The sequence below is a fragment of the Cynoglossus semilaevis genome, chromosome 11, assembly GCF_000523025.1.
Source record: "Cynoglossus semilaevis isolate Cse_v1.0 chromosome 11, Cse_v1.0, whole genome shotgun sequence".
Classification (NCBI taxonomy): Eukaryota; Metazoa; Chordata; class Actinopteri; order Pleuronectiformes; family Cynoglossidae; genus Cynoglossus; species Cynoglossus semilaevis.
In genome coordinates, this window is record NC_024317.1 from 4,059,979 (window position 1) to 4,083,369 (window position 23,391).

Below are 23,391 nucleotides of genomic sequence, written 5' to 3' on the forward strand. Positions count from 1 at the left end.
GAGGATAATTGGGTTTTCTCATTATCCGACTTTAAAGTGTAATTTCTTCTTCTTCAGAAACGTCTCTTAGTGTCTTGTGACGTGTTCTTATTAGCTGTTCTTACGGAGAGGGCTTCACCGTCATAAGACTATTAAATAACACATAACGTATGAATGAATGACCAGTAAGTGGACTATCAGGTGTCAGTTAAAATACAATAACGGAAAGTCCTTGAACGTAACATGTAACCACTCCCTGCCCCGCCTCTGTCCTACCCTTTTACTTTGTGTTTAAGGCGTCACTTCGTTGTTGTTCCAAATTCGGTTTCTTTAGATATTAAGTTAAGATATTAAGTCAAATTGTGTCCATAATCCCATACATATGGTGAGTTATAATTTTTAAAGTTTCAATTTCAAAGTAAATAAATAATGGTTATGTGTGTTTTGTAGGGCTCAGTGACTGAAGACAAGGCTTCCAGTTCTCATGTTGTGGTGCCCATTCCTGCCAGTCTGGAGGAAGGTAAGGCTTCAAACACAGTACAGTGTGTTGTTGTGGATTTAATCCAGTCTAATGCACTGATGGACTTCCTTTTTTATTTTCACTTGTTGCTCCAGAGGAGTGGGTGCGTCCTGTGATGAAGAGAGATAAACAAGTGCTGCTTCACTGGGGTTATTTTCCTGACAGGTTTGTCATGATATGATAATGGTTCGACAGCTTGTGTGCATGCAACATAATAACTTATAACTTTTCCACATTTGCAGTGTTTCTAATGACTTAACCTGTCGTTGCGCAGTTACGATACCTGGATCCCAGCTAGTGAGATAGAAGCTGCTGTGGAGGATGCTCCCAGCCAGGAAAAGCCAAGGAAGGTACGAAGTTTTGTTTTTGTTTTTTTTTAAAAATAGGTTTAAATTTTTTTCTTCCTTAAAAGCCAATGATACTGAAAAACTATAAATGTTAATGTGGGAATAGCAATTTCACTATTTTATTTATGACAGCTATTAGCTCCTGGTCTTAAAGGATAAGACAGAATAAAGTACAGATCAGTGAGAGTTTCTGTTGATGACTTGATCTGAAATAGTTTAAATGCTTTTTCTTTTTGCGACACCTAAAACACAGGTCCATGCCAAGTGGATTTTAGACCTGGATCAGTACAATGAGTGGATGAACGAGGAGGACTACGAGGTCGGTGAGGGCTGCCCTAAGAGGAAGAGGATCTCTGCCAAGACCCTGACAGATGAGGTGACCACTCCTGATGAGAGGCGAGACAAGAAGCCAGGCAGTGCCAAGAAGAGAAAGCGTTCGCCGTCGCCTTCACCCACTCCTCCGCCTCAGGAGAGCAAGAAGAAAAACACCAAAAAAGGGTTTGTTGATCCCACTGCTGTTTGTTTCACTGTCAGGAATCTTAATTCAAATGTTAAAATGTTTCCTGTTGCTGGTGCCGTCACAGACCAACAACACCGTACACTAAATCCAAACGTGGTCAGAGGGAGGAGGAACAAGAAGACCTCAGTAAAGACCTGGATGAAGCCTCCCCTGTTCCAGCATCAGAAGAGGCAAACCCAGCCAAGACAAGTACGCAAGTTTACAAATCATAAATAAATATAACACATACAGATTGAATTATTAAAGAGTACTGACGAGTACTTGTTGTTGCAGATAACACTAAGAAAGACTCGGACTCAACTCCAGTTAAAGGTGGAACAGACCTGGGTGAGCAAAAATAAACATCCTCATAATACTGACAGGTCTTATTTTTTTTATCTTGATTTTTTTTTATACATTTCTCCTTCCTGTATCCTGTCATTTGGGGATTTGAACAGATGAGCAGGAAGATGAGTCAATGGAAACAACAGGGAAGGTGAGGTGGTTTGTTAAAACTGAAGAGGTCGGAACAGTGCTGACAGAAAGAACGTACATCATTCTCAGTGTGTGTGTGTGTGTCTGTGTGTGTGTTCAAACAGGAAGAGGAGGAAGGCTCTCCGAGTGTGAAGGGTGAACCAGTGAAAGGCACAGACCTTCATGAGGACAACGTCACTGAACAGACTCACCACATCATCATACCCAGCTACGCTGCATGGTTTGACTACAACAGGTGAAATAAACAATTCATTTGTTTGGTTTTTTTTTAAATCAAAGTTGCTGATTGTGACGTCTGTAGAGATGATTTTGAACAGTTCCAGTTTTCAGCTGTGATTCATTATAATCTTGTTCTTTCACCTCCAGTGTTCACGCCATTGAGCGCAGAGCTCTGCCAGAGTTTTTTAACGGGAAGAACAAATCCAAAACGCCTGAGATGTGAGTGTTTAGTGACAGAGCCTTTTTCTCAGTAAAGTTTTACTTTGATTGATCAACCACAGTGTTGTGCAACCAAACGTCATATGATGTAATCCCATTTTCCTCAACAGTTATTTAGCGTACAGGAACTTCATGATTGACACCTACAGACTGAACCCTCAGGAGTACCTCACCTCCACCGCCTGCCGCAGGAACTTAGCAGGAGATGTTTGTGCAATCATGAGGTAGATGGAGACCGAGGACAGAGACGATTCCACGCTGTTCCTCTGGTGAACTCTGTCCTGTGTGCTGTCCTGCAGGGTCCACGCTTTCCTGGAGCAGTGGGGTTTGATCAACTACCAGGTGGACTCTGAGAGCCGGCCCACGCCCATGGGTCCTCCACCCACCTCTCACTTCCATGTCTTGGCAGACACTCCGTCCAGTCTGGTGCCCCTGCAGCCCAAGGCCTCCCAGGTTTCCAAACACACACACACACACACACACACACACAGGACATAAACACCGACACTCAGACGTGAGTGATGTGATTGTCATTTGCCTGTTTTCTCCATTCTGCCCCTTCAGACTCCGTCCACCCAGCAGCTGATGTCCTTCCCTGATAAAGTGAAGGACAAACCTGCAGATCTGCAGAATTTTGGATTAAGAACTGACATGTACAGCAAGAAGACTGTGAAGGTACAAGTTCAGGAGGACGAGCGAATCATCGAAGAGTCGTTTGTGTCTTTTATCAAACAGTGTCAATGCTTGTGTGTGCAGAGCAAGAGTGTGGCCAGTTCAATGAGGGAGTGGACGGAGCAGGAAACACTGCTGTTGCTGGAGGTGAAAAGTTTGTCAGACAACTGTCGTCATAGAATTTAACAATTGGAAATAAATTGTCAGCTAAAACTAATCTCTTACTTCAGGGCCTGGAGATGTACAAGGACGACTGGAACAAGGTGTCGGAACACGTTGGCAGCCGCACACAGGACGAGTGTATCCTTCACTTCCTGCGACTGCCCATCGAGGATCCCTACATAGAAGACAGCCCCTCCACCCTGGGTCCACTGGCCTTCCAGCCCGTACCTTTCAGCCAGGCCGGGAACCCTGTCATGAGCACAGTGGCCTTCCTCGCCTCCGTGGTCGATCCACGCGTCGCCTCCGCTGCAGCTAAATCTGCTCTGGGTGAGAAGAGGTTTTTAAAAAATTGGTGTGACACCATTGTCTCACCAATGGTAAAAAAAAAAAGTAAACACCATTGTCACACCAATGGTGTCAATCACTGGATGAAGTGAAGTTGACTTTTTTACTTCGTTATGTATTTCAGAGGAGTTTTCTCGCATGAAAGAGGAAGTTCCTGCAGCGCTGGTCGAGGCTCATGTACGACGTGTGGAGGAGGCAGCGAGGTCCAGCGGACGACAGGACCCTCTGTACGGCCTGGAGGGGAGTGGCATCGCAGGCACTGGCCTGGAGGAAGGAGAAAGACCGAGTGAAGTTGTCCAACACACACACACACACACACACACAACGAAGACAGGAACAGAAATGTAGAAACGGGATAAACTACGAGGAGTAGTTTGTGATTGTCTTTTGTTTCAACCTCAGAAGAAAGTACTGATGACAGCAAGAATGACAACCAAGCAACTGAAGAAAAGAAGGAGGCCAAGGTAATGATGCTGTTTCAGAAGTACAAAACAAGCATTTGAAGGAGAAAATGTCCTGATTGTTGAATTGTTTTCCTTGGGTTTAAAATGTTTCCTTCTCAGGACAACAAAGAAGCGGTGACTGAGGAAGAGGAAAAACAGACAGAGAACGGAAAGAAGGAGGAGGAGAGAGCCAGAGAGCCTGAAGGAGAGAGGGAGGCAGACAAGACGGAGTCAGAGATGGGTATGAATGGACAACATTATGTCCCAATTATGTAAAAAATGTAATTCTGTCCACGAAAAAGCAAAGCAACTAAGCAAACAACAAGAGATTTGAGAAGTGATTATATTCTGTGAGGAAACACTTTTGATGCTCAGTTTAAAGTGAAATGTTTTTCTGTCTCAGGTGACGGTGAGAAGGACAAGGAGGGGAAAGAGGGGACAGAGGAAGGACAGAAAGAAGGAGACAGTGAAGGAGAAAGAAAAGCCAAGATAGAGCGTGACGTCGGAGAGGGGAACCTGGCGACTGCTGCTGCATCTGCTCTTGCTGCTGCTGCCGTCAAAGCAAAGGTGACGTTTGTTATATTTAGTCTCACCTGATTCACTCTTCACGTGTGTAGCTGCATTTTTCTTTTTTTTAAACCGATCGTCCCTTTGTTACAGCACCTTGCTGCGGTGGAAGAGAGGAAGATCAAATCTCTGGTGGCTCTGCTGGTGGAAACACAAATGAAGAAGCTGGAGATTAAACTGCGACATTTTGAAGAACTAGAAACCATCATGGACAGAGAGAGGGAGGCTGTGAGTGTTCGGTTCTGTGTATCAGCACACACACACACACACACACACACACACCTGTCCACCTGTAAAAACCAGTCACTCTTTTTTCCCCTGCGTCTGCATGTCCTCAGCTGGAGTATCAGCGGCAGCAGCTGCTGGCCGACCGTCAGTCCTTCCACATGGAGCAGCTCAAATACGCTGAGATGAGGGCTCGACAGCAGCACTTCCAGCAGATCCAGCACCAGCAGCACAGCCAGGCCGGCGGAACCCACTCCACCCCGGCGTCTTCAGGCCCGCCGCAGCAGGGCGTGACAGCAGCTCAGCAAGCCCCCAGCACACCAGCACCGCCGCCGGCTGCCAGCCCTGCACCCGTGGCCTCATCTGCCCCGGCTCCTGAGCCCCAAACACCTCAGAGTGCTCACACGTCTCCTCCTCGCCCTCAGAGCCAGGCTCCAGCTCCTCACTCCAGCTCAAGCACTACACCTGTACATCACGGTGAGTTCCCAGCATCCTCCTGGACACTTCATCACAAATACTTGAGATTTTTTCACTGAAATGTATTTAGAGGAAAACTGGAAAAAGGTTCTGAAATATTGCTTTTTTTCTCAACTCAAACTTCTCTTATTTTTACTGAAGGCCACATGGTGGCAGAAGTGGCACAGCTACTGCTTCAGCTTCAGGAACTATTATTTCTGACACTGTAACTCCAAAAGCTCTGACATTTTTTTTACTGTGACACAAATGTAGAAGATAATAAATTGGCCCTAGGGAGGGCTCGCCCCACACTTTGAGAACCATTGTCGTAGCTCATTCTAAAGATTATTCTTCTGCTCTTTCTTCTATTAAAATAAGCAATTTTAACATTTTTTTTCTGATCTTTCTTCTCCAGAGCCCAGCGCCACCCACACCACAGAAACACTCCACCCTGCAGCTCCAGTCCCGGTCCCTCCACAGTGAGAACCCAATTGACTCTGACCACTCTGTTTCATCTAAAACGAAGAAGTGAAGTCGTGAAACCCGGAGGTTTTATCCCAACAGAACAATCCATGTGAGAAGGAGAGGCGTAAATCAAATAACCTGTACTTTGACTGAAAAAAAAAAACACAAAACTGTTCTTTAGTGATTGAATTGAATGGGCCAATGAAGAAAAAGGAAATCCTACAGAAGCTGTCTGTCCTGTGACGACGGAGCGGACAGAACATTTCACTTCATTATTTTAAGCTGCACACCAGTGACCTGCTCGACCAAGAGCCGACCTTCACGCTGGTGCTCAAGGAGAAGAACACACTCGTCTGTCGGTGTTGTCAGTGTTGTAGACGTTTCATGAAGTCCGATGTTTTTTATACTCTCTCCAGAGTTTCCCCAATCCTCCTTTTACTGTAGGTACTAATTAAAATGCACTTTTAATGTTTCCCCAGGTCTCGAAAGACTTAAAGCTTCCAGATAATTGAACTTGAGCACTTATATTATCCTTCTGTTGTCTTAAATGCTTTTACTAACCGAAGGTGTGAAACAAATGATTGGGAGTATCACTCAGTCCTCTCCATTGTTGATTTACATGGTACATGAACGTGGTGATGGTCACGTGTCTAAAAAGAGTCTCGGTAAAGGGTGAAAAAAAAAAAAAAAGTTCAAACCAGAACCAAGCTTGAAATGAACTGAAGACTGTTTGAATGTGCTTCAAAAAATACGTACTGTAAACTGGATCCTCCTGTTACGACCAAACCTATGGTTCCCTGACTAACACGCGTACTGGCAGTTTTATGTCTTTAAAAAAAAAGACCTCGTTGGTTGACTTGATGATACTCTGTTGTTCAGCACTTATCAATGTGTCACTTTGGCACCGCAGTGTTACAAATCTAAATGAATCCAGACTGTATTTCTGTGTGAATGTAGTTTTGTTTCAGAAGAAATGACTGAAGTGGACGTACTGGGAGAGGAGAGAAGAAGAAGAAGAAAAAAACAGTTAAACCTGCAACCATTTTTATGTTTATGAAAAAAAGAATTTGACTTTGTTTTGACTTTGTTTTAATGGCTTAACCAAAATGTTTTATATTCACATTTACTCCATTTGTTTTATAGTGGCTGTAGGGGAAAATGAAGGGATTTTTTTTTTTTTTAATCTTGTTTACTGTCTGTTTTTGCTCATACGGTTGGAAGAAATGTCAATGCTGTCAAATACGAGAGCATGCACCTTATTGGCTGATAGTTGAGAAGCGTGTCATTGATATCTACAATTTTTAAAACTGTCAACTTTTATATTTTTTTACCATCCATTCTTCCGTCCTTTTTGATATGTCCACATTGTACCTGTACATTATTAGCCTCTATTTAGCCTCTCCACTGTCGAGTACGATTCAGACGGCTCTGTCCGATCAGTCGGACGTGTGGCCGCGTGTACGTGAACGCATGCCGTGTGTGTGTGTGTGTGTGAGCTCTCCACCATATATTACCATTCAGTTTTGATTACCAGTGCCATTGTTCTGTGTCTCATGTTGGAAACATGGCCCAGTTCTGCACACGTCACCTCATAGTTCCACTCCAGCCCGGAGGTCTGACCGCCCCCTGGAGGTTCATCCAGTCAGTATTGCAGTCCTCACCGCCGCGGCGCGTGAGCCGACATTGGACACGCCGGCCTCTCACATAAAATAATGTGTTTTGGCGTTGTCCTCTTTAGCTGTGTGTGTGTGTGTGTGTGTGTGTGTGTGTGTGTGAGCTCTCACCATATATTACCATTCAGTTTTGATTACCAGTGCCATTGTTCTGTGTCTCATGTTGGAAACATGGCCCAGTTCTGCACACGTCACCTCATAGTTCCACTCCAGCCCGGAGGTCTGACCGCCCCCTGGAGGTTCATCCAGTCAGTATTGCAGTCCTCACCGCCGCGGCGCGTGAGCCGACATGGACTTCTTTTATCTGTGTTGTTACTACGATGTGTGGACTTTGTGATATGAAATAAGTGTGTGTTCAGTTTCTGTATGTTTTTTTCACTGTGCTGAAGGTAGCAGCCGTTCCTTTCTGATTATTATTATTATTATTATTATTATTATTGTTATATAGTAGGAGTTGATCTTTTCCTCAGTAAATCATCACATCAGTGCTGACAGCCTCCAGGATTTATTATTAGGGGATGAAAAAAAAAAGACAGAATAAAAAAAAAAATCAATTTAGGTTTTAAATATTATTCAAATATTGAGGGGCAAATAAAGATGTGAAGAGGAGTGAATGTGTGGAGTTTTCTTTTCACGATTTCAAGATTGTATAGCGAAAATGCAATATATATAAATATATACATATACGTATATATTTATATATATATACACATTTATATTTATATAGTGTGGAGTATTTTCAAGCTTGTGTAAAAATGCAATATATATAAAAATACATATATACATATAATATAAACTGTTTTTGTAGAGGATTTTATTCAACACTGTTAAATGTAACATTTCACATTATCATGTCCATTTGACGAGGTGAGGGACAGTGGACAACTGCTGAGTGACGCCGAGGGGAAGTACTGTTGATGCAAGAGAGACTGAATTGTGCTTGGACCATTAGAGGAGAAGGTCTTCATGCTTTGGATAAAAAAAAGGCACTTAAAAAAAGTAAAGACATCCATAAAAAAATAAAGAGAAAAAGAAAAGGAATGAAGAGAACAGAAACAGGTGGGGACAAGATGGGACGACAGGACACATGGTACAAAAATACTAAGGAGTAGCTTTAAAGCTGGAAGTGTATGTTCTGCTCCTGCTTATCCACTCATCACCATCCGGACCAGTTCTGTCAGGAGAGATGCAGAGATAAAATAAGAATGAAGAGAGACACGGATTAGAACTAATCCTGAGACTGGAGGTCAAACTGAGCCACAGGGTCCTGGGTTCAATTCCCAGAGGAGGGGGCAAATAAGGGACTCAATTATTGTTATTATTAAAACAAATAACTACATTAAAAAGTTGTCATTTCCTGAACAGATGTCTAAGGGGGCTGTTGGCCTCCTGTTGGCCAGCAATGGTACTGCACAGGGAATATGCATTTCCAGCTGGATTCAAATAAATGAAACTCTATGGAAACGTCCAACTTTAAATGCATGTATGTATGCTGTGGTCTGCTGCAGCTGAGCTACATTTTTGGGGGTGAAACACACCGCCTCAGTGCATGTACGGACAGGTTGAAACAGTTTCCCTTCAGCTCTCTGTGCAAGAATGCGAGGCTTGTATTAATTGTCCACTTTAACTGTTGTGTTACCTTCATAGTTAATGCAGCCATTGGCATCTTCATGTCCCACTAGAAGCGTCTCCACTTCCTCCTCCGTCATTTTCTCACCTGGTGAACACACAAAAACATATTATTTTATTATTTCTCAGCTTGTTAATCTGAGTTGATTTTTACAACAGTAACTCACACCGAGGTTAACTTTGATAAAGGACAAACACTACCAGCCACTGATGTTTACCTAAAGTTGTGAGGACGTGACGCAGCTCTGCTCCCATCACTTTACCATTCCCCTCCTTGTCAAACACTCGCAGACCCTCCACGATGTCGTCGTACGTTCCCTGGTCCTTGTTCTTAGCGATGGCCTGGAGCATCGGCAGGAACTGTTCAAAGTCCAGCATCTTATGATTCATCTCTGCAGTGGGGTTAATAATGGACGACATGAGAATAAGGTCAACGTCTTCAGAGAAGTTGATTTGTTTATTAAATGTCTAAAGGAATTTTACCACATCAGCCTCTGCTGGCCAGTAGAGGAATTGCAGTAAAAAGTGTTTAACACCAATAATAAATGATCATAGTATAAAACTAATCACTTGAATTTAGAATTTGCCACTTAACATCAGTGAATATTGTATATTTTAATTATTAAAATATATTTTAAAAAATATAATTTTTGTAAGAAAAAAAAAGTTGTTTGTGATTAGCTGTTCCACAGTTTCAAATATAAAGCTACAGTACAGATCATTCCTGGACCAGTGTAGTCCAAAAACAACTAGCATCATAAAATTATGAAAAAGATTTAGCAGCAAAATACATGTTTACTTTAAAGTATCATTTCTACTCATCAGTACTACCACGACAGGTTGAAGTGATTTAGTATGACAGTGTGTACCTTCTGCTTTAGGGTTTCCCAGGACTTTGAGAACTTCAGCATTGATCGGGTTCTGTCCCAGGGCACGCATGACGTCGCCACACTGATTGTAGGTGATCTTCCCATCACCGGTCCGATCGAACAAAAGAAAGGCCTCCTTATATTCTGACACGAGGACAGAGGAGTTCAGACGCTGACGTGTTGTGCGTTCGCTCGAGGAACATTAGAGTAAAAACTAACAAAGGTTGGAAACTTCATTCAAGAAGTTGAGTTTAATCTGAGTAAATAAGATGTGGGATTTATGTGTCGCTCAACTGTCGGAAAAAATACAGCTCTTAGGGCAGTGCAGCATGGGTAAAGTAAAGTGGATAGTTAGGTTTATTCCCACTGTGTTGGTCACAGTAAAAACATGACACCTTCTCACACTGTTGCACAGAAATGTATCCATCGACCTGTGTTGTTCACTTCACAAAGGAGGTGAAATAAGACACAGAGACCTGGAGTCTGTGTGTGTGTGTGTGTTTACTATGCATATCTCTACATACACCATCGTTTTAGTCTGTGCCCCACAAAGGAGGACGTTTTTTTCTTGTTTTTTTTTGGTTGTGTTTGTCTGTGAGCACAAACATTAAAAGATAAATCACACTGTTATTGTTAAAGTTAATAACAAACCTAAATGAGAACCCAAAAAAATTTAATTATTAAAATCCATCCATCCATCCATTTTCATCCGCTTATCCGTTACCGGGTTGCGGGGGCAGCAGTTGCCACCCAAATCACATTGCACCGTACCAAACCTTCCTGCAGGTGGTGAGTCCACTGGAAGGTACCAACCGCCCTAACTGGGATTCGAACTTGCCCAGGAGGTGAACCCTGGGGTTCCACACCAAATGACAGAGACATTGCCTCTGGGCCAAAGCGCCCTTAATTATTATAATTATAATTATAATTTTTAGTTGTAGATAATGTTTTTCCTATATATTTAACAAGACATTTAGTCCATAAAATGTATTTTTAATTGTAGATAATGTTTTTTCCTATATATTTAATGAGACATTTAGTCCATAAAATGCACAAATTAGTCAGTGCTATTTATGAAATTATACTATAAGCCAATGAAACAACTTAAACAGGCTAACCTGCTGGACTAGTTCATATTTTATGCAACTCACTCACTCAAGTGAAAGTAAGTAATTAGTATAAGTAATTATTAACTAAGTAATTAGTTAATCCTCTTCAAACAGTTAACTAGAGCTATTGACAGATGAAGTTCCTTAAACAGTGAAAAGTTGTGAAATAAAAACCATTTAAATGTGGCCATAGTATCTCAAAGTACTTCAGTATGTCTAGGTCAGAACATCACTGCTTATATTTTTTATTTTTTAACAGGGTAAGTTTAGAAAAAAAGATTATTTAAGTAAAATTACATGATTATAAAATAAATAAACACTTGAATCTACCGCAGTGATTAGAAAGGGATTATTTGACTATGGAGAACGTTCAGCCGGTGACACCTGCTTAAAACTATTTTTAAATCAAATAGTTTTAATCTGGTGGTTCTTGGACTGAACATCTGAACGGATGTCACTGTAGAGTTGACGGTGAATTATTTCAGCAGCAAAGTGTCGTGAACTCACCCTGGATCTGGTCTTCTGAGAAGTCAGACTGGTTGTGGCAGTGTTCGAACAGAGGGGTGTGGTGGTCGGAGGTGTTTTGGGGGTGGGACGGAGAGAAGAGACGGACATTAGTGTCATTTTTTAAATTTTAAAACACTCATATACACAATTATTCGACAACAAAATACGTTAAAGCATCTTTGCAAAAGGTTTAAAGCGTTCACAGCAGGCCGGTGGGAGACGCAGCTAGCCGCGATAATCTGGGTTTATTTAAATTAGCATTCAAATACACGAAGTCAAACATTTCTCTACTTCCTCCCCGTGAGGTTTTACACACGTTAACACATCAGCGTGTGATATTACACACACTTACCATGTCTGCTGTGATAAACGGGGCCCAGGATTTACAGCAGCAGCAGCTCCGATATCTCTGGTCGGTGTTTAGTGAAGAGAGTTCCAGCAGCTTCTTCAGCCCACATCCACGATGACGTCACTGCAGTTTATAAGGCCACAGCCAATCACGGGACTCTCTCCCACAACGTGCGTTCTCGGTTTCTTTTTCTGACGTAAATATAAAATGTTTGATTTTTTTTTTCTTCTCTTCAAACGGTGATACTGCAATGTACTGTATATATTTTTTAATGTTTATTTTTTCTGAAAAAAAGTATTTTTCCCAATACAAGCCACGCTTTTGTTTTAATTATTACAATTACATATTTTTTGTTTCTAAATTAACATCAGGAGCAGAGCTGCTTTAATATTATTACGTTATATAAATATATAAAACTTTAAGTTTTCATTGAAATTTAAAGGAAAATAACTTGGAATACTGACAGAGTAAATCTTTTTATTTTACATTTGGTGACAATGTAAAATAAACAATGATTTCATGATCATGACATTTTATTGATAAATAACTGCTGCTATTATTTGTAGATCTTGATGTCTTAATTCTAAATTCATGGTTTACAACTTAAAAAGTGCACATTTATCTTATTTCTCAGACAATACATCACAGGTGAATATCTCTGTTCATTCTGTTTTCTCACTGGCTGCTTCTCCACACTGAAATCGGACAAAGTCCAAGACTCGGGCCTGTTGGCCCCTAAGGAACTGGGCCACAGTCCTGCTGGGGTCTCCAAGGAAGGTCTGAGGCAGCAGACGGGTCTCAGCCTCGCCGCAGGGCAGGTCGTCCATGTTGCCCATGGACAGGGGGGCTTCTCCCACGACATGCTGCCCCAGTTTACGACCTAAGGTTTCCCGTTCGGCCTCGTTTCCTCCCTGGAAAATGATCAGGGCTCCGTATCGTCCCATGGACACCTGAGTTTGACCGCTCACATTCCCGTGCACGTAGGAGCCGATGTGCCACTCAGCAGGGACGCTGATCGTCACTGCACGATTGACTGACATATTCTCCCCTAGGCGACCTAGAGGACACAAATACAGTCCAGATGTTTATGTCATGTATTTATTTGACGGGAATATTTGTATAACTACAGGATGCTGTAGAATTTTTTAACTAAAGTCCATAAGTAAAACAAATAACGACATTAGACATTATTGCCTTAAACCTAGTCAACTAATAATGGTTTGCAGTCATGTTTCACACACATTTTTTCAACAAATTAGTTTGTCACCACATTTTCTGACTGACCTATTGCAAGAGCCACATTGTCAGTAAGTGATGCTCCTTCACTCACAGAGATCCGACCTAATTCCTCACTCTGCAGGACACTCTGTAAACACATACGTTAATGAGAACTAGTCCATGAATGCCACACACTGACATCCCAGCATGCCTTGTAATACTACGACACCTCTTCACCTTGACATATCCAGCCTTGCTTTCGGTTTTGTTTTGGTGATGAGCCAATGCAGCCAACGCCACATCTTTAACCAGCTGCTGAAACTTCTCATTGCGGGCAACAAAGTCTGTCTCGCAGTTCACCTTCATCCAACAAACAAGTAAACAAAACAAACAATTTCACTGAAAAGTCACCAAATTACACACACACACACACATATATATAATTATATATATACATATATATTTATTTTTTATTTTTGCTGACAGCTCCACAGAAATTGTTTAATTGTAGAGAACAAATGTTGTGTGTCTGTCTGTATCAGTACAATGAATATAAATGTGATTCTTCTTGAGATGAAAATGTGACTGCGAGCCTCGATCACATATTAGCCTCACCTCTACCATAACAGCTGCCTGATCGCCAACAAACAGACCCATCAGACCCTCCTTGGCTTTACGGCCTTCAAGTTTGTTGGCTTTGCTCCATCCTTCCTTCTGGGCCTGTTCATTCAGCCAGCTCTCTGCCTACGAGGTAAACAAACAAACAAACAAACAAACAAACAGACAGACAGACCTGTATTTATAATATTTACTGGTTTGACATATTATGACATTAATTTTAAAGAAGCAGACAGAGTCGGGTTACCCTTATTTTAACACAGTATAGATGGCCTGAAGTCTAAAGTCTAAATGTAGTTCTAGGTAAAATCGAAGTTAAGCTCCTTCCTTCATATAAGAACATTACTCCAAAAACAATTCGCTCACAATTCCTGCTATTCAACATAAGTGTTTAATTAGTGGGCTGTGGATCACAGTCAGAAACATTAGCGGTAACAACTCGTGGCGGTAAAACACAAACTCAGAACCCAGGAAAACAACGACTTTATGTCCGCTCACCTTAACAGCATGTCTGGCAACAGTTCTGAATAAAAACGAGAAAGACATCCCTACACCGATTCTGAAGGAAGCTCATTCAGAATGTCATTGAACTCCACGCTGTGTACGGAAGCCGCTGCGGATCGAACGGGAAATTATAAATGGGCCTTTTTTATTTCTTGCGCCCTCTACAGTACAGGAGGATAACTGCGTTTGCAAAGTCTGCGTCCCAGAGTTTTTGATTTCATTTAAATGCACATATTGTTTTGTATATTTATATACAACTTCTGACTTTTCTGTGTAGGCCCTCAGTCATCCCGGTCATTTTATCCAAAAATAGTTATATCGAAGGCAACTCATACAATTCCTTCTGACAGACAGACCTCACAGATACTGTATGTCTATAAATCCACATCATTTGATTATTTTTTACTTTTTTAACATGTAACTTCACTGCTTGAATCTAAATGTTTAAAAATGTGTGACCTGGTCGTCCAGGGTCACTGAGGCATGTGACGTATTCTGGAAAACCTTAACCTTTGTACACAAACCCTGTGAGACACAGCAGCTGGATCACCTGGTGCTGGTGAACGGCATCACTTTGATCATACAGTATTTTAACAGTACAGATATGTAGATTCCTGTTCCACTCAGATGTAGAACTGTCTGCTGTAGAATGTATTTTTAAAAGCATTTATTGACCTTGACCCTCTAATAAGTAGTTTTATATATTATATTTTACATATATGATTTATTATATATATTACATTAACATCTGTTCTGATACCACAATTAGAGTAATTTTTATCTTCATTCATTACACAAATAGATACAATTGTCTCTTATCTATTATTTATATTCTTTTAGGTATTTTGTTGTTCTCCGGGTTTTTGTTTTTGAACTCACTTTTCAGTACATCACGTTTCAGTTTTTGGACATTTTTTTTTTGGTGTGTACAGACTGGATCACATGCTAAGAACCCTCCGAGCCTTCTGGTTGGGTCAGTGTGAGCCAGGTCAGGATTGGTCAGTGGGAAGTTGCTATAAATGGGAGATGTTAACAGTCACTTCTGCATTTCAGGAGCTGCAGCGCTAAGATGAAGGTCGTTGGTCTCTTTGTGATTTTTGTGAGCCTTGTCTGCCAGGGATACTGCAGTAAGTGATTTATTTAAAAACAATATATTTTTTTAAGTAACTGCATTTTCTTGCATTTGTAATATTCTTAATATTATTCAGACTCCCTGGACTCATGTGAGGGTCGCTGTGGTTACGGCACTGACAGTGATTACTCTTGTCAGTGTAACCCCTCCTGTGTGCGTTACAATGATTGTTGTTCTGACTATGCTAAATTCTGTACAGGTGAGAAAAGATTTGTAGGACCTTTTTTTTTTTTACTGACACACAGCAGAACTTTTGTAACGGTCTGTTATAAACCATTTGTTGATTTGTTTTTGTTTTTTTTTTCTCCCTTTCTTTCCAGCTGGATCCACGTCGTGTAAGAACAGATGTGATGAAAAATACAACGCTGAGAACACGTGCCACTGCAACTCCAGGTGCACTGAGTACCAGAACTGCTGCAGTGACTTCACAGAGCTGTGTAAGACACTGAGACCCACCATGTGTCACCTGGTCACTGCTCACCTGGTGTCACGCGTGCCTTTGGTTTTTTTTCTTTCTTTTTTTGGCTTATCTTCAGTGACATCTGGTGGCGTTCACATGGTTCAGAGTAAACAGTTCTCTGTACACGTGAGCATTTTATCATTTATGATACATGTATTTGGAAGTATTTGTAACAATGGAACTAGTGACAGTCATTTTAACTGCCACAAAATGTACTTTAACAACTTTACAACAATGTACTTTAAAAATCTACCACTTGCTAATTCTTATACACTGTAACATGGTGATGACTGTAATTCTCTCACACGTTTTTAGTGATTCATATTTAAGATGATGACGTATCTTCCTCTACCTTTACATATTTGTTCATTTTACATATATACTGTTAACTGTATAATTACACGAGTCCTTCCTTTAATAGATACGTTTTATTTTTGCCGTTTTGGCAAATTCTTCACGTCGTTGAACGTTGTTCACCACATGTCCACAAGGTGTCACTGTAGAGTTGCATAACAGGAAAGTGACATTTCCAGTCAATGCTTTGCCTAGAAATGCTTTTTTTTTAAAAGTATGTACAAATATAACCTGATCACAAACATGAGCTTGACAGAAATTGTCACACCTAAAAAAAAATGTTCTTAACATATGAACTTAAAGGAAACTTTGTATTGAATATGATGTAATTATAGTATGTGTTTTTATTATTATTATTATTATTTTGTTTTGCAGGTGGGGGCAGTGTGATCCTGGACTCTGAGATCAAGGCCCTCTCTGAGACCCTCTACGCCCTGGACTCAAACAAAGCCTCGGCCTCAGAGTTGATCATCGATGCTCAGGCTCTGGTGCCGAACTCTCAGACCAGCTCACAGACGGATCTGTCCCCCAGGCCGTGAGCAGACGACTGTTTGTAACTGTCTCTCAGTGATCACTGTCTCCTTCATCACATATGTTCTCCTTCCTCCTGTCACAGATTGTTCCGCTACCTGGACGAGGAGACTCTCTTCTCCAGACCCACCTACTCGTCTTTCCTGTCCGTGCTGGATAACTACAAAAGAATGACGGGTCAGGCTGAAAACTTCAGTCCAGAGCAGCTGGCTGAGCAGGAGGATTTCATCAGGGAGACCATGTCCAACACCGAGCTGGGCAGAGAGCTCTTTGCCTTCCTGTTAACAAAGGGTAACTATTCACGTCAGTGACACCACGCTGGTCGTCTCAGTGTAGTGCAGGTTTTGCAGAGTATTTTCAAGGAAGTAAACTTGGAAATTTTACCGCCTTATAATGACCCAAATTACTCAAAGGTTATGTCTTTGGTCATTTTAATTGGTCACATTACATTAAGTCCAGGGGTCCCCAACCTTTTTGTACCAAGGACCGGTCAGCCTGTACCAGTCGTTACTGCAGACCGGTGATACCACACCATCGTTAAAGGATGATTACATTTTCTTCTATGATTCTGTCTTTAAGGCGTCTACGCCACAGAGGAAGAGTTCCTCCAGGATCTGAAGATGATGTGGTTCGGTCTGTACTCACGCAACAACAACATGTTGGACTCCAGTGGATTTGAACACATCTTCGCAGGTCAGGCAGATAACAGTAAAAAAAAAAAGTACTTATATTTGAACTTTGAATAAAAGTCCAGTGTATCTGTGTTACAGGTGAAATCAAACAGGGAAAAGTGTCCGGGTTCCACAACTGGATCCAGTTCTATCTTCTTGAAAAGACAGGAGAGCTGGACTACTACAGCCACAGCTTCAACGGGTCTGTACGCTCCAACACACACACACACACACAGTAATGTCTATATAATCCTGCAAACTGACCCCTCCCTCCGTCCCCCCACAGTGGACCACCTTTCCTGACGTGCTGGGAATGCAGTTTAAATGGGACGGTTACTACAAGCAGGTCGGCTCTGCGATCATCGGCTGCAGCCCTGAGTTCGATTTCGCCGTTTACAGCCTCTGCTACATCACCCGCCCTGGGAAACAGTGAGTAGACACTTGACCTGAGATGTCCACTGTCCACTGTCCCCTGCGGGGGTCCCCAACCACCTTCAGTTTTACTAATTGACTTCATTTGAAAAAGAATCCAGTCATATCCCTGTACGATCACTGACCGTCATTATTTCTTTCTAACTTCCTCCTCAGGTGTCGTCTCAGTATGGGAGGAAAGGATCTCATAATCCAGACTTACACCTGGACTAATTCTTTCTACGGCGACGGAAAGAAATTCATCGGCTCAGCCTTCCCGGCGAGCCCCTGATACAACGTCAGATTGAAGCCATCCTCTCCTCAAACATGCTGATAATCAGACTGATCTAAACAAATGCATGAAAAAAAGCGATTTTACTAAAATGAAAATATTATAATATTTTAGTTTTCTCTAACATTTGAGTTGTTTTTTATTATTATTATTAATGTTCATACTCGGCTGAGCCAACTGCACAAATAAAGACGTTAAACAGTCCATATATGGGCGGCAGCGTTACAGAGTTACAGTGTTACAGCGTTACAGAGCATGAGAATGTGTTGACCAAGAGAGAACAGTTCATACGACCTGAGCTTGACACCAACAACAGCGGCCTCCGGTGTTGAAGTGCAGATGAGACGCCGGTGTTTTCTGTCTGATCTGATCTGATCTGAATGAAGGAAGAAAACACACACAAAACCAAAAATAAATGCACACTTTAGCAGAACAAAACAACATTAACACATTCTCTTCTGCTTGACCTGCTCTGAACAGTAGCCACCAGCTAAACCTGTCCTCATCAGCTGTCCATGAAGCAGCACGTATAAATCTCCATGTGGGGTTAAGTGTGTGTGTGTGTGTGTGTCCAGCTGGGATGGGGGTTGATTTTACTCTTTCACTCATCTAGGGTGACTAACAGGATAAATCCTGGTCTGCCGACAGAACAGGGGGACACACACTCGCAGCCCTGTTTAAAGAAAGTATTACAGGAGATGGATCTGCCACTGATCCCATTGTCCTCCAGTCTGGGTGCATTCATGCAAAACAACAGCACAAGACCAGTGCTTTTGGGAGGGAAAAAAAAAGAAGAGGCAATTCATCTGATGCTGCCCTCACACACAGGTCTGAGTGCTGCAGCAGGACGACAATGAAGTTAGCAGGAAGAAGAATTTCTCTGTTTTTTTTTTTTTGTCGGACAAACCGTGGGTTTTTTCTGAGCTGCTGACTCCAGAAATGAGAAGAGTAAATCTTCTCTCTTTTCACTCTGCCCTCTTTCTTTAAAACCTCAATGGAATCAAATTAAATCACAGTGGGGAAAATAAAAGAAAGAAAGATCCGATTGTTTCTTTTGTCACTCACACAACTTCATAATCGAATTATAGCTGGCCACCCGCCAGCAGATCCCTGCGTCGCCCCCCTCCCCAAACGGCGGTCTCCTGGCAGATCTCGTGAGCCACCTGACTTTTGTTTTGTAATTATATTATCCCGCTCTCTTTTTTTTGGCGTGTTGCGGCTAATGGCTGCGCGGGTCGGCCCAGCTGCACATGCAGAAACAAAGCTGCTTACGGGCCCAGACAATGGGCCCCGTGGAAAAGGGACGCCTGAAGGCGGTCAGCCAATGAGCACGCACAACAGGGGGCCAACCGAGGGGTTTTAGGGTTAGGGTTACGGAGGTTTAGGGGTTCAGGCAGAACGGGGGCGACTGTTTTAACCAGTGGTGGGGGACACATGGTCAGCATCACGGCAGTCTCCCCCAGGGTCAGCGCTGGGCCGGAGGGAGGGTTACTTCTGGCTGAAATGTCGGCCATTTCTAAAGTTGATGTTGGACCATGAAACGTGGGACAACGTTCATTCTTTGAGGGTTTTTTTTTTTTTAACATTTTGAAGCGTTCCGATCGACCTGATCACAGCTCTGACATCAATGTTTGAAGAGTAAAATTTTAAAGTGAGTCCAGATGAGCCAGTGTAAGTTTAGGTCCAGGCTGCAGTGAAGCAGGTCACAGGTTATTATAAGTTTAAAATAGTAGGTGTTTCACCCAATCAATCAGAAAATAAAACTTCAGACCAATCCATACATGACTATACTGCTGTTTATCCACTCAGTAACATTCACCCAAATAAATAAATAAATAAAACACAACATAACCCACCCCTTTAATAAATAAAAACTTTAAAATATTTATAGAATATTTTAAAATATTCAATAAAAAGCTTAATATGTATTCAGTGATTTTGATCTAAAAAATGCATTTGATTTTTTTTGTAAATTATTATTTCATAATTACATGATTATTTATATATATAGTTATGGCTTTGTAGCTAGTATAGGAATAATATATATATATGTTATTTTTAAGGAGTACATGAACAACAACCTAAAATGTTGAATAATGAAATAAAATATCATAAATATATGATTGATTATATATAATCTATGAGGGAATATTATAGCTAATACACACTACATTAAATACATTTTTCAATAACTAACTTCAACATTGAAGATGAAGAGGAGAAGGGAATTCAACCCACAGTCAAACTGTGGTGGCGGGGACGTTGGGTGACCAGGGACGGACGGAGAGAAACACCTGCTGGAAGCTGTCACATACAGTTAGGCTCAGCTGCAGCGACCGGTCTCTGCCCCGCGCTCCACGCAAACCAGCCTGCAACAAAGAACCAGGCCTCCCCTGTTAGGGTTTGACTGCACACACATACATACACACACACACAACGGCGTTCTCCATTAGACACTGTTTGTGCTTCCATTTATTCTGACCTTAATCCTGACCAGTCGGAGTCCGACATATAAACCGACCGTGTATAAAAAAAAAGGACAAACAGTAGATATTTGGACATGTAATATATGTCAGTAATACTTTCTTCAACTATTAATTTTAGGAATTTTTATTTAAAAAAAACATTAAGGATTTTTGGCCAAAAAAAATTATTTAAAAAGAATTAAATAGATCTAAGTAGATTTCTTTGTGTGTTGTGGCAAAGAATTAAATAGATCTAAGTACATTTGTTTTTTGTGTTGTGGTAAACTTTTAAGGTACTATTTCATCCAGAGATCATTGATGCTGAGAAAAGTATGAAAGAATGTGAATTTGTTTCAATTGATTTGAATTCATTTTATTAATATTCATAATAATTCATTCATTTTTTACTTTAATTATACTTTTAACAGTCACGTTGTTCACTTTTACCCAGAGAGACAACGATTCTAAATATAAATAGTAATTAATTGCAGCGAATAATAAACGGAATTATAAACCAGGGCATTTACACACTGTATCCACAGCACCCTCTATAGGAGAAACAAGGGAATTTACATGTCCTTTATGTGTGGACAATTAAAATGTTGCATATTATTATTATAATCTTTTAGGGCAACCCACTTATATCCACACACACACCCACTCCCCCCGCTACCCTCCACACACACACACACACACACACACCCGGGGGCGCGCGGGGCGGCCCCGGGGGAGCTGCCGCTCGTCCGTTGCAGCAGTGGGCGGAGGTGGAGCTCTGAGGAGGAGGAGGTTAAAACCCACAGACCCCCGCAGAGACCCGCACTGAGACGGAGTGTGTGACAGCAGGAGCATCATTATCAGCACGGTGTTTGATGAACACACACACACACTCACGCACACACACGCAGGAGGCTGTGATCCACAAGGGAAAGAACTTTAAGTCAAAGGAACTCCTCCCGTCTGGTAACGTTCACTCTTCACTTGATGTTTGTTGTTTGTTAAAGTGACTTTTATGTTTGTTGTTGTTTTAATTGTTGAAAATCGTCTAGCAACAGTTTTCTCGCCATTTTGGGGAGATTATTTTGAAAGCAGAGATTTATGAAATCAACTTTTCAGTTCTGGTCTGACCCCCGGTCGTGTCGCTGCTCCGGGGGTGGGGGGGCTGCGGACGCTTCCTTTAATCCCATGGTAGGCTCTTCATCCGCGGAGTAAATCCTGCGATGGCCCAGATTGAAGTCCTGTCAGTGACTTTATCCCGCAGAGGGACATTATCATTTCACAAGGTGACCTGGATTATTGCTAAAACACCAGGCGAAGGTTAAAGAGGGAGGGGGCTGGAAATATGCAAATAATGAAAGAAAAACAATGTGGTAAATGAACACATTTGTGTCATTTAATGTTTGAAATTCAGTCTTAAGATTTTTTTGTTTCCTCCTTTTAAAAATGACAAAAAAAAATAACACAGTAGTGTCTGTTCATTATTAATGTTGAATGTCAATGACAAAATAGTTTGTAACTAACTTTTAAATCTTACCTTTATCATTATTTCCATCCATAATTAAATAGTTTCACATCATTTCTTTTTTTTTGGTTTGTTTTTTGTTGGTTATCCATAATTAAATAGTTTCACATCATTGTTGTTTTTTTTTGTTTGTTTTTTGTTGGGTTTTTTTTGTTGACTTATTTTTGGTGCAATAAGTTTATTCCAGAAACTTCTCCTCAGCCGTTCTTTAATACATCAGAACCAGTGGCATTTTTTAAAAAGATTTTTTAGTAGAAATGTTTTTTTTATTTGACATTTTTTTTTAGATAGATAGATAGATAGATAGATAGATAGATAGATAGATGGATGTGTGTTGTGTTTGGGGAGGATTACACAAGTTAATCAGAGCTTCAGATGAGACTGAGGATTAGATATAAAAATTATAATCTAATATTTTTACATGTTGTTTTTGTTGACCCTGGAGTTCTGGCTGAAAGTAATAAGAAAAAAGAGCAGAAAACAGTACCATATAGTTCCTGTGACTCAATAAAAAGGTAAAAATATCACATAGGATAAAAGACTATAGGATATAGTGTTGTTAAAGGTAGAAGATGACGGATGTCAGTTAGAAAAAAACGTGTGTCTGACAGACCTCGACTCTTCTTCTCTTCTAGCCTGCCATGATGATCAAACCACATATGAAACGAGGTGAAGCAGAGGAGGCGGTCAGTCCTCTGCAGTGGACAGACGAGGACATGAGCTCACCTGATGGAGGGACAACGGTCTCACCCCACCAGCAGAGAGCAGCAGAGACCAATGACCGGTCGAGGGAGATGGCGAGTGAAGGCGCTGAGGATGAAGAAGACGACTTTAATGATGAAGAAGACGAAGAACAGGAGGACAAAAACAAGTCCAAACAACGGGGGCCGAGGAAAAAGCAGGTGACCAAAGCCAGGCAGGAACGATTCCGCGCGAGGCGCGTGAAGGCCAACGCCAGGGAGCGCTCGCGTATGCACGGTTTAAATGATGCGCTGGAGAACCTGCGCAGCATCATGCCCTGTCATTCCAAAACCCAGAAACTGTCAAAGATCGAGACGTTACGACTGGCGCGCAACTACATCTGCGCCCTGTCCGAGGCCCTGGAGGCGGGTTCCTCCGTGGAGAGCACGGCTTTCATGGAGACGCTGTGTAAAGGACTGTCACAGCCCACCACCAACCTGGTGGCCGGGTGTCTGCAGCTGGGACCGGCTCCTGATCTTACCATGAAGCCTGAAGAAAATAACAACATGCAAGTGACGCCTCCGCCTCTAGGTGGCGTGGGCTGCTACTCCACTCCAGGACTGCCGAGTCCACCGTACGGCACTTTTGACTCGGCTCACCTCCTCCACCTCAGGAAAGGAGGAGCCTACGAAAACCACTCCCCTAATGACTACACCGGCGGCGGTGTGGGAACCCCACCCTACGACGGGCCCCCCACGCCCCCCCTCAGCACCCACAGCACCCCGG

At 41.9% G+C, this 23,391-nt stretch overlaps 5 protein-coding genes across 7 annotated transcripts in view; 3 read left to right on the top strand and 2 right to left on the bottom strand.

Moving 5' to 3' along the window:
* smarcc2 (SWI/SNF related BAF chromatin remodeling complex subunit C2) overlaps positions 1-6,759 on the top strand; it is a 10,130-nt gene extending 3,371 nt beyond the window's left edge. The window contains exons 6-26 of one of the 2 annotated variants that reach the window (XM_008320012.3): positions 430-499; positions 595-664; positions 774-849; positions 1,100-1,344; positions 1,431-1,555; positions 1,640-1,693; positions 1,804-1,841; positions 1,945-2,075; positions 2,207-2,278; positions 2,389-2,502; positions 2,578-2,731; positions 2,843-2,953; positions 3,035-3,097; positions 3,181-3,439; positions 3,582-3,743; positions 3,863-3,921; positions 4,021-4,141; positions 4,304-4,467; positions 4,561-4,695; positions 4,806-5,169; positions 5,564-6,759. In XM_008320012.3, the coding sequence (XP_008318234.1) occupies positions 430-499; positions 595-664; positions 774-849; positions 1,100-1,344; positions 1,431-1,555; positions 1,640-1,693; positions 1,804-1,841; positions 1,945-2,075; positions 2,207-2,278; positions 2,389-2,502; positions 2,578-2,731; positions 2,843-2,953; positions 3,035-3,097; positions 3,181-3,439; positions 3,582-3,743; positions 3,863-3,921; positions 4,021-4,141; positions 4,304-4,467; positions 4,561-4,695; positions 4,806-5,169; positions 5,564-5,631 (2,655 nt within the window). In that variant the 3' untranslated portion in view covers positions 5,632-6,759. Of the gene's footprint in view, positions 1-429; positions 500-594; positions 665-773; positions 850-1,099; positions 1,345-1,430; positions 1,556-1,639; positions 1,694-1,803; positions 1,842-1,944; positions 2,076-2,206; positions 2,279-2,388; positions 2,503-2,577; positions 2,732-2,842; positions 2,954-3,034; positions 3,098-3,180; positions 3,440-3,581; positions 3,744-3,859; positions 3,922-4,020; positions 4,142-4,303; positions 4,468-4,560; positions 4,696-4,805; positions 5,170-5,563 lie in introns of both variants that reach the window. The other variant, XM_008320011.3, reaches the window with a different exon arrangement.
* A 1,324-nt stretch (positions 6,760-8,083) lies between these two features.
* On the bottom strand, positions 8,084-11,901 carry myl6 (myosin, light chain 6, alkali, smooth muscle and non-muscle). Its single transcript, XM_008320010.3, has 6 exons — positions 11,753-11,901; positions 11,401-11,428; positions 9,785-9,928; positions 9,134-9,307; positions 8,926-9,003; positions 8,084-8,460 (listed from the first exon to the last, which is right to left on the bottom strand). The coding sequence occupies exons 1-6, from the start codon at positions 11,753-11,755 to the stop codon at positions 8,432-8,434; spliced, it is 456 nt and encodes a 151-aa protein (XP_008318232.1). The 5' UTR covers positions 11,756-11,901; the 3' UTR covers positions 8,084-8,431.
* A 308-nt stretch (positions 11,902-12,209) lies between these two features.
* On the bottom strand, positions 12,210-13,732 carry tsfm (Ts translation elongation factor, mitochondrial). Its single transcript, XM_025060358.1, has 4 exons — positions 13,583-13,732; positions 13,205-13,327; positions 13,034-13,115; positions 12,210-12,806 (listed from the first exon to the last, which is right to left on the bottom strand). The coding sequence occupies exons 1-4, from the start codon at positions 13,622-13,624 to the stop codon at positions 12,412-12,414; spliced, it is 642 nt and encodes a 213-aa protein (XP_024916126.1). The 5' UTR covers positions 13,625-13,732; the 3' UTR covers positions 12,210-12,411.
* Positions 13,733-15,080: 1,348 nt separating this feature from the next.
* Positions 15,081-18,144, top strand: endou (endonuclease, polyU-specific). 2 transcript variants are annotated; one of them, XM_008320007.3, is made up of 9 exons: positions 15,081-15,216; positions 15,298-15,420; positions 15,542-15,658; positions 16,411-16,570; positions 16,652-16,857; positions 17,146-17,259; positions 17,337-17,443; positions 17,524-17,666; positions 17,826-18,144. In XM_008320007.3, the coding sequence occupies exons 1-9, from the start codon at positions 15,159-15,161 to the stop codon at positions 17,938-17,940; spliced, it is 1,143 nt and encodes a 380-aa protein (XP_008318229.1). In that variant the 5' UTR covers positions 15,081-15,158; the 3' UTR covers positions 17,941-18,144. The 2 variants fall into 2 exon arrangements, with proteins under 2 accessions (XP_008318229.1, XP_024916125.1); XM_025060357.1 differs by lacking the exon at positions 15,298-15,420 and having other exon boundaries at positions 15,122-15,216.
* Positions 18,145-22,252: 4,108 nt separating this feature from the next.
* LOC103385962 (neurogenic differentiation factor 4-like) overlaps positions 22,253-23,391 on the top strand; it is a 2,533-nt gene continuing 1,394 nt past the window's right edge. Inside the window, exon 1 of the mRNA XM_025060269.1 lies at positions 22,253-23,319. Within this exon, the coding sequence (XP_024916037.1) occupies positions 22,566-23,319 (754 nt within the window). The 5' untranslated portion in view covers positions 22,253-22,565. The remainder of the gene's footprint in view (positions 23,320-23,391) is intronic.